Raw genomic sequence first — 10944 nt, 5'->3', positions numbered from 1 at the left:
TCCTTAATATTTTTGTCTATATTTATATCTATCAATAATAAATTTAATCTTCTATTTTTGGTCATAATTAGAGGCGCAAAACAGGCAAATTGGCCTAAACTAGCCCATTCCCCTCTAATCTTTTGTTTTCATGGACCAAGTCAAGCTTAACCACATTTTAAAATATATCTTATTATAAATTTGACACGATTTTTAATTTCATAATAAAAAATTTGTGTTACGTAGAATTATAGACCAAAATCGTGCCAACCAAGATCTTAAAAGCCTAGAGTTTGGGCTAAATGAGTTGACCCATATTGATTTAAAAAATATATATTTTTAGAAAATATTTTACAAGTATTTTAATTAATTATAAATAAAAATATTTTTATTTGTTTACAAAAATTTAAATAAATCTTCAACCATTTTAGTAGTTCAATTTTTTTTGTTTTTATGGGCCAAGTCAAGTTTAACCACATCTCAAAATAGATCTTGCCAACTCAATCTATATATAAAAAATGAGACCTGACACGATTTTTATTTCCATAATAAAAAGATTGTGTTAGATAGAATTATAGACCAAAATCATGCCACACAAGATCTCAAAAGTCTAGCGTTTGGGCTAAATGAGTTGACCTATATTGATTTAAAAAAATATATTTTTAGAAAATATTTTACAAGTATTTTAATTAATTATAAATAAAACAAATTTAAAGATATTTTTATTTGTTTACAAAAATTTAAATAAATCTTCAACCATTTTAGTAGTTCAAATTTTTTTGGTCTTGAAATTTAAATTGCAATCTCAAAAATATTTTTATTTATTTTATTTATTAATTTTACTCATAGTAAATTATCTAATTTTTTAATTTTGTATGGTTTAACCTCTCTAACATCTTGTATCTTGTAGTGTCTATAAAAAGCTACTCTTAGAGTTGCCCTCAAGAGTTATGATCATAAAAATATATATAATTAGGTATGAAGGAACAATGAATTAATAAATTACATACAAAAAATCAAATCAATCACTACCGTTGTGTCAAATCCCCTTTTAATGCTAAAGTACCTACAAAAAAATACCTTTGAGGTTGCCCTTAATGATTCTATACTTAAGTTATTTTATGTTTAAATAAATAAATATATATATAATTTAGGCATGAAAAAAATAAGTTATTAAATCACATAAAAAAATAAACCGATCAGATGTCTATCATCTCTTAATACTAAAAGTACCTACAAAAAGTTGTCTTGGGATTACCCCCAATGGCACTTTGATATTTAAATTAGTATAGTTTAATATATATAAATATATATATAATTAGGTGTAAAGGAATAATAAATTATTAAATCTTATAAAAAAAATAATTTGATCATTGAGTAGTGTTCAACCTCCTGCTAAAAATACCTACAAAGAATTGTTATCAAGGTTGACCTCGAGAAGTTGTAGTGCTTGGGTTAGTATAATTTGACGAGAGAATAATAAATAAAAATAAAAATAAATAATTATTTATTAAAATACATCAAATAATTTTAAATTGATAATTGGACTGTGTCTAATCTCCCTCCTAAAATGGAAGATAGACTATTTTTTTTTTTGTTTATCTTCCAACACCATTATACTCTTTAGATTCATCTATCACTTATATTTCTTTGTGGTTAAATTCGACATCCAACTAGTCTTTAAAATATATGTATATTTATAAGATTAAATGTGACAATCTTAACCTCTTTAGGTTCATATTGTTTCTTACAAAAAAATTGACTCTAATGACAATACAGAGATTGGTAGATCTCAAGGTCAGGGCATGAATGTTGGTTTTAATGTCAACACTAGATATGTGTGTTGGTTTTAATGCCACCATAATTAAATATCAAAATTATTACTTTTTTATGAAAAATAAATTATCCTATTTAAATATAATTTAAATTCATTAAATCCGTTCGATTTCTATGATATGTCATTTAATTTTTTAGATTTAAAGTATTTAGATCATGCTCATTTTAATAATCCTTTAAACTTCACTTGTGAAGGAGAACTTTTATTTGATGGTTTATTATCAAAAATAAAAATCTTATAAGTTATACATATCAAAAATTAAATTTTAAATATTTTTTTTTGTTCTTGTGTGTTTAACTCTATAGTCATTTCATAAAACTTCAAAAAAAAAACTTTACTCCTTCCCATTTCTATGTGAGATATAATATAGCTACCATGGATATCGATCTAATATTTTCGACATTTTATTTTCATTTGGGTTATAAATTGGTCATGCACCTTTGATGCCCCATATTTAGTAAAACAATTGAAATTTGAAAATATTTTAAAAATAAAAATATGTGTTGTTGGATATTCGAAGCTAAAAAATATTTTTGTTATACTATAAAATGTTTCTAATATACGCATAATAATATTAACTTGTACATAATCACCATCTTATATTTGTCACACATTTAAGGTTGTCTATTTTAAAATAGTTTGAACTGTTGTCTATAAAGTATTATTCTTTAGAACAACAAAAATGTGGAATTCCACCTCATTTTGAGCATCTATATGTCTACATGATAGACAAAATTCAATAATTAATTATTTACACTCCCTTGTACAAGTATCTCCACTATGTATTAAGGATAAAACACCCCTTATTTTAATTAATAATTCATTGTATTCATGTAGATTATTTGCACACACAAGTTTAAGATGCATGTCTATTTTAAAATATTGTTTCACTTAAGATTAATGGAATATTGTGTTTTAGATGTTTAAAGACAAAATCATTATTGCTAGCATTGTCAAACGAGATTGTTATTGTCTTATCCTCAATATTAGAATTATAACTAGTTTATTTAATTTTATTTACAATTAGACTACCTTTATATTATTCTACTAATAAATGAAATCTAATTATTTATTTTTCCATTATTCGTTCTTCATCAATCTAATGGAATGTGACGCATATATAGTGGGATGTTGTCACAACGTCATATCAAATGTTAAACATCAACGATACATTTCTACTAAATTCATTGAATTGTATTTCTTAACTTTTCTTGATATTCTAGATACAATCTCAATCATTAATTTTGTTATTATTTCTTCAAAACTCTCTAATTGCAGGTTGTAGTATATGTGAACCATACCATTTGAACATTTTATTCTCTCTAAATAAAAACAAACATTTTATTTTAATTATCAAATTTGTTAAATTAGATCTATCAAGTTGACAATTGTTTTGAGAGATTATATATTTATCGGGTTATAGTTGTCATTATGATGCATTGAAATTACCACCATTGTATTTCTTAGCATGTTTGAGCAAGTGTTTGGTCTCCCAATTGAGATGCATATTTTTATTTTTATTTTTTTACAAAATTTGCATAATATTCTTTGGCATTTGTCAATTATATTAATAATATCAAATACGCTATAAACATTATTGGTTCTCCTGTACTTAGGCTTGCACTTTAAGGTGGATGGCTCCTCAATTGGTAGCTAGGGTTGGGGAGGTGGTGATTGCTCATTTGGCTAGGGTAAGAGGCTATCAAACATTGATTAGTCTTGTGATTTTGAGAGTTGCATTTTTTATTAAGTGAAATTTAGTGAATAGTGCATCCACCTCCACTATGTGACACTTCAATCATCAAAAAAATACAAGGGAGTGAAATGGAGGCTAATGATGTTGGAGATTTGCACATGAAATGCTACTCAGAGAGACATCTATGGAAGGTATATTTAGATTACATAAATATTTTCATGGGTAATTCGGGATTAGTGAAGACTAAATATGGTAGTGAATGAATATTTTGTTACAAAAATTATATTAATTAAATAATTAAGGGTTTTAGACTTGAGAGTCAAAAGAAGATATAAAAAAATGTAAGAGTAAATTACCCGATAATTGAAGGGAGTTCTTGCAGGGAATCCCTATAATTGAATGGTGTATTGAAGAAAGAAATGAAAGAATTGAAAAAAGATTGAGAGATATATTATATATATATGTATGTATGTATACAAGAATTATTTTTTTGTTGTTCTTCTTCACCCAAAAATACAATTTAATGCATATAGAAATATATTATTTATTTATTAAGTAAATGATAACAAGTTGACTAATGATGAGCTTGAATTTAAAGAAGTTAAAAAATATTGTGTTTGAGCTATTTTTTACTTAAACTTCTCTTAATTAAATATATAAATTTTATAATGTAAAATTATCTAAATATTAATAAAATTATAATTTAAACTCGTAAACTTAAACTCACGTAATGTTTTTAAATTTTTAAATTGGATCCATAATTGACAAAGTTTAGATTGAATTTATTATAATTAATTATAATATTACTAATCGGAGTAATGCGCGATGCTCTAATGAGTAATGATTAAATAAATAAATATTAAATATAATATTAATTTCATAAATTAAATTAGTGTAAAGATTTTTAATTTATTAAAGTTTTTTTTATTTTTATATTTTTTTAAAAAGTCTTTCTTCAAATTGGCCAAATTGGTCATGCCAAAGTTATGGGCCATGCCGTGTCAAGCCTATCTACAAATCACATACGTCTTAGCACAATAATGTCTCCTTGGATCAGCCCAGCACGACCCGTTTGCTATAGTAATGGGCAAACGGGTCTTGCTGGGCTGGACTAGAAAGTGGACAAGCTGAGTTAACCTTTGGACTTCTGGCCCGTTTGACACCTTTATCAGATAACAAATATTTATTCTTATTTGATTTAAATAAAAAAATATGTCTATTCATTATTTTATCTCAAATTCTCAATTAAAAAGGGCTACTCAAGTTTATATCGTTAAATATTAACTTTTGGGATTATCATCTTTACGCAGTCTCCCGTCGTTCGTATCATCGATTTCGACAGATAAGTAAATTATAAATAGAGATTTTATCTTATTGTGCAGGGCGATGAATTAAATTTACGACCTATTAGTATGAATTTCACTTATCATGATCCAACCATTTAACCTGTATTCTGAAAGTAATATTAATTTTTTATTAAATTAATTTAAATATCAATTATAACTTATCTCATGAAAATAGGGATAAGCCTAACAATCAACCTCTAATTATGTAACCCCAGGGCACATCCCCACTGCCAAAGGCTGTTCCAATTGGGTGCTTTTCGGTCTCTGATCATTAGTTCAAATTTGTCAGTGAGGTATATTCTTAATTTATCTCGTCACTATAGCTTCAGGACGAGGTGACTGAGGACGTCAGTAATAGGGTATAATAAAAAAAGAAAAATTGCACGAAAATAAAAACAAAAGCGATAGACAAATATAATACGAAATGAAAATAAAGAAATGATAAAGTAAAAGTAAGAAACGAAAATTGCGAAGGAGACGCATAAATAAAAAATATATTATTTTTTTATAAATATAATTTTTAATATACAAAACTATTAAAAAAAGTTATTTGATCAAATTACTCACAAACATGCATATGTTCATACATCCATAATTTTTTTTTTTTTTCAAGAAATGCAATAGCAGGGAAACATTCATCAAATTATTCAGAGACATATATGCATTCGTAAATATACTCACATAAGTATACATATATACATACATTTACAAACATAATTTTGTTTTTTATAAAAAAAGTTATTTGATCAAATTTTGTTCTCAGTTTACTTACACCCACACCATTAGACATCTTAAATTGACTGAGTTCGCTGGATGCCCCATTAAATGGGAAAAAATTGGTACGCAGCGTAAATGACGAGTTTGCCCCGGGCTTTTCAGTTTATGATAGCGCAACGATAGCCACCCAACTTAACGCAGGTACGGAGGATCTGGGAGGACTAAGGAAATGCTGGTCACAGAAAGGAGCAGTGTCATCTCCAGCTACGTCTTTTCTTGTTTGGTTGCTAAGAAAAATGCCAGAAAACTTAGAGCCACTGCACTTGTGGCCGCGCAAAAGAGAGATCTGGCCGAGAATTCCGGGGAAAGTAAACAGCAACCCGGTTTTCCATTAATGAAAGTTTCTTCACGCAAGATTCTTTCTCAGACTGCAGTCGCAGTGCTTGGGTTGGGATTCGTCGATGCCGGGTAATCATACTCACTACTCGCACTGATTTATAGTAATGGTATATACATATAGCAGTTTATAATTATCGTCTCTTTCTGCGCGCATGCAGTTACAGTGGAGACTGGTCAAGGATTGGAGTGATCTCAAGGGAGACTGAGGACTTGCTGAAGCTTGGAGCATTCTTTGTGGTTCCTTTGTGCATCTTCCTCATCTTTTCTTTTTCCAAGCAAAACGAGGCTTGAAATCTCCATTCATATCTCACAGCTATATATGCCATTAATTTAAACAGCAATTATGATTATTTTTCTTTCTTTATGTGCCTTCTTTTTCCTTAGAAATTAATTAGATGGCCAAGAAAATTGTTTGTTAGTACCATGTCAGGACCCACCATCTTCGTTTAGGCATTTCTCAGTGAAAAGTTGGAAAAACGATCAGTCATCCACAATAATGTTGTTGTTAGTGTTGGGGGATAGGGTGGGTTCTAATCCTTTGTGGAGGAAAGTTTTAAGACTGGGATATATTAATAATAAAATAAAATGTATTATGAATGGGTAGGATGAAAATAAAGAAAATGAATAAATGAGTTTATTTTTATTCTACTTTCTCTGGTTTAAAAAAAAAATTCCCATTTGAAGAAGATTGGATGGAAAAAGGTCCATCTAATCTTTTTTATCCTATTATTAATTGACTTCGCCAAACACATTTTAAAATTTTATGTTATATTGTGAGTCCCTTTTAAGAGTATAAGAGACATTTTTTTTGTTTTTCAAGCACTATATTGTGAATCATTATCCCTTTAGTTGTTGGGATTAATAGGGTTTCTAAGATTCAACAATATTTAAAAAAAAAAAGAGTTGCTAAATAAATCATTGTATTTTTGGATCAAGAGTTAGTTTACCCATATATTATGGTAAATATCATCCATAACCTCATTTGATAGTATTTAGTTAAATTTTTTTTTCAACTTACATGGAAAATAAAAACCAACCCCCTAGATGAAATTTTTCATAGAAAATAGGTTAAAACGTACTTTAATGGTTGTATCATAAAATTCAATTTCATAAAAAATATAGTGTGTCAAACAATAATGATGAAATTCAATACCTTAAAGGTGTGTTTGATAATTAATATATAGTAAAAAAGGAAAACATTTTTCAATTTGCATGAAAATCAAAAATCATCTCCCCTAAATAGAATTTTCTATAGAAAAGAGGTAAAAACATGCTTTAATGGTTGTACCATGGAATTTAATTTTATGAAAAATATAGTGTGTCAAACACCAAAGATGAAATTCAATTCCTTAAATGTGACATTTTTTTTTATGTACTTTCTATGTTATCAAAAACACATTTAAATGTAACATTTTTCATAAGGTTTTTATACTATCAAATGTTTTTCAATTGGGTCAACTTTATTCTAAACAAATGAATGTCACACAGTCACCAACACTAAAATTAAACACAAATCCAAATTGAAAGAATCATAAACAATCACAATTTAGTCATTTTAAAAATATAATAGTCAATTTGATTCTAAATTTAAAAATACTGTGATTTATTTGATCATTTTTAAAATATAATAATTAATTTGACCTCTGAATTGAATTATAACACTTTACCCTAAATTTTTTTTCTAATACAATGTTATCATTAGATACGAATTTATAACTAGCGAGTACAAACGCAAATTCAACTCGATCCAATCATCTTGATTAAATGCGCTTACCACAATAAAATTTTTTGGACAGACGTTGGAATCAAGTGAGTTTTGCCATAACATGGACTACCAAAAATGAGGTATTATCCATTCATAAACACAAGTTAATCACGCACTTGATGGAAAAGAGGTCCATCTAATCTTTTTTATTCTATCATTAATTCACTTTTTAAAATAAAAATATATATTTTTTAATTTCATTATTTTTCACCTTCCCAAATAGGGATGTGAAAAATTTTAATCTAACTAAAATAATCGAACTAAATTGATCAAAATTTTTCTGTGAAAATTCAGTTTGGTTTGGTTCGGTTCGTTTTTTTTTTTTAAATTTTGATTTTTTAGTTTCGGTCTGATTTTTAGGTTGGAATAACCGAATCTATAGAAGTTATAAAACAACGTCGTTTTTGACCCAGTATAAAAAAAGAAAAACAGACATAATGTCAGAATAACTAAATTGATGCTTTGGTTCTTCTGCACTCCTCTTGGCTTGACCCTTCCCTTTAGTCTTTCATCGCCGTCTCCGATTGATTCCATCGCTCTCTCCAATGTCGATGTTGAACTTTCTTTTCAACCTCCGACGCCAACGACATCCAACCTTGCTCTTGTCAATCATTGCTACCAACATCTCTCTCTCTCTCATTTCGAGTGTTTCCTCCCACCACAAGTCATTGGCTCCATTGCATGATTTGCACTACCATGCTAGCCCACCGACACTATCTTGGCAGCCACCATTGCCTTAGACGCCGCCTTTGTTTCCTTTAGCGATTTACAGCATATGGGATTTGGCCCATTCGATAAGTTTTTTGGCAACATTCTTGTGGGTAGGTATTCTACATTAATTAAAACATAGATCTACTAAAATTTGACCGTTAAATATTTTTGATTTTTGGGTCTGTGGGTCGCTAAGCCAAAGCTAATTTGTGATCAATTTCGATCGTCAGAATCCACTATGGACGGTGTCCAACGATATTTCTCCAGAAACGAGTTTTGAGTCGTTTGACAATAAAATTAATTTTTAGATTTATAAAAAATCAATCGTTGGATCAAACTTATTTTTAGATATATGAACCATCGCAGTTGGGGGAATCCCATGACCAATTGCAACAATTGGAATCATCGATTGACTGGGTGGTCGGCAACAATAGTAAGGTTGAAAATTAGTTCAGTTTGTTCGATTATCTTTCAATTTTTTTTGGGTTTGTTCAATTTATTCGGTTGGTTCAATTTTTAAGAATTTTGTTTGGTTTTTTTGATTAGTTTGGTTTTAGGGTTTGCTGAGTCAGTTTCGTTTAGTTTTGTATAACGGTTTATTTTTTTGGATATTAAATTTTGGTTAATTTAGTGACTGAATTGACTGTTTGCACACTTCTACCCCAAACATATTTTTAAATTTTATGTTATGTTACTTTTAAGAGTATAAGAGATATTTTTTTTCGTACACTATATTGTGAATCGTTATCCCTTTAATTGCTGGGATTAGGGTTTCTAAGATTCAACAATATTTAAAAAAAAAAAGAGTTGCTAAAAAAATCATTGCATTAATTTCAGGGTTACTTTACGTAAGTGTATTTCAATTGTGTCAATTCTATTCAAATCAAATGAATCTTACACAGTCACAAACACTAAAATTAAAGCCAGAAAGAATCATAAACAATCACAAACACTTTCACTTTAAATTTTGTTTTCTAATACAATGAATACTCTCCCCATCATTAGGTACGAAGTTCAAACCCAAATTCATCTCCATCCAATGATCTTGATTTATTTTTAGACAGACGCTGCAATCAAGTGAGTTTTGCCACAAAGTGGATTACCAAAAATGAGGTTTTGTCCATTCATAATTAAACACAAGTTAATCAACGCACTTGATTTCATTAATTTGGTGCTCGCTGCGACCAAACCAAACGTCCCTTTTTACGTCCGTTTTTAACACAATGCTACAAACACGAAATACAAAGATAGACCCGGCGATGTTCACTAGACAACAACAAAAGGACCTTTTGATCACCCCCTTTTGAATTAGTTCCCAGACTTGGTCGTGTGGACGGCACGTCGGTTGATGCCATGCCCCCTTCTCTTCCCCCCCTTCCCTCCCTCGAATATATGATTAAAATATGTAACCATCTGGGAGTGCTTATGGTCTTGCATGTGTGGATCCTACACCCAATTCAAACTCATATATGATTGCTGGGTTCACTTAAATTTTTTTTTTTTCCAATTATTGGGTATATGAATTCATCAACTCGACTCATTAATAGAGAACATAACCAATTGAATTATTAAAGTACAAATTATAAAACTACAACAAATACAAATTCAATGGATCTAATAATGAGTTAAAAGAAAAATATAAAAAGAACTCTGTACATGACAAGAATTAATTAGCTTGTGACTTAAGATTAAGGGCTTCTACTTTATCACTGAACCGATGATTTACTGCCACACGAACCTCTTAGCAACAAATAACAATATTATAATCATAATTAAGGGCCCATATCTAAAAGGATGAAGTGAAGGTGTAACAATAGCTCAATAAGGGAGTCGGTGTAATCATTACAAACAAAAAAATTGGAATGCAATTTAGAGGCCCGGGGCAGCGTCACGTCACCTCTGGGCCACCTTAAATAGCCAAATAATTGTCTAATATATATTAATCACTGAAAACTGCATGATAATTGGTAAACAATAATTATAGTGAAGAACGCCAGAGCATGAAGCAGAAATGTAGGATGAGAAGGGAACAACGTGGCCTAACCTGGCCCGTTGAATAACTATCCAAGACACTCTCACTCTTTTTGGGTAAGAGTCAACAACAAAGCTGCTCATAGCCCCACATAAAATTCTCACATAATAATTAATACATATCTTAACAAAATCTTAATCTAATTCACTAAATAATTATAAATCATAAAAACAAAATTGAACACTAACTAGAGTTCAACGGGAAAAAAAAAAAATGTAAATTCAGTACCCGAAACTCTCTCTTATATCAATTATACAGAATCTTAATCTTTACTTAGTAAAGAGTTTATTTTTTAATTAACTTAAATCTATGACCTGACCTCCAAACCTCAATGAAATATATGGGTGTCGTTGGATAGAGAGTTCAAATCCGTCACGATTAAAAAATATTATTAAAATAATGGTAATTTATTTGGTATGGAAAATTTGTAGAAATAGGGAGGGAGATGAGGGGCCTGAAATT

At 29.2% G+C, this 10944-nt stretch overlaps 1 protein-coding gene across 1 annotated transcript; it reads left to right on the top strand.

Moving 5' to 3' along the window:
- The first annotated feature begins 5762 nt into the window (after positions 1 to 5762).
- Positions 5763 to 6333, top strand: LOC127806719 (uncharacterized). Its single transcript, XM_052344184.1, has 2 exons — positions 5763 to 6043; positions 6133 to 6333. The coding sequence occupies exons 1-2, from the start codon at positions 5805 to 5807 to the stop codon at positions 6263 to 6265; spliced, it is 372 nt and encodes a 123-aa protein (XP_052200144.1). The 5' UTR covers positions 5763 to 5804; the 3' UTR covers positions 6266 to 6333.
- The last annotated feature ends 4611 nt before the right edge of the window (positions 6334 to 10944 follow it).

The sequence above is a fragment of the Diospyros lotus genome, chromosome 7, assembly GCF_014633365.1.
Source record: "Diospyros lotus cultivar Yz01 chromosome 7, ASM1463336v1, whole genome shotgun sequence".
Taxonomy (NCBI): Eukaryota; Viridiplantae; Streptophyta; class Magnoliopsida; order Ericales; family Ebenaceae; genus Diospyros; species Diospyros lotus.
This window is presented reverse-complemented; position numbering and strand designations above follow the sequence as displayed.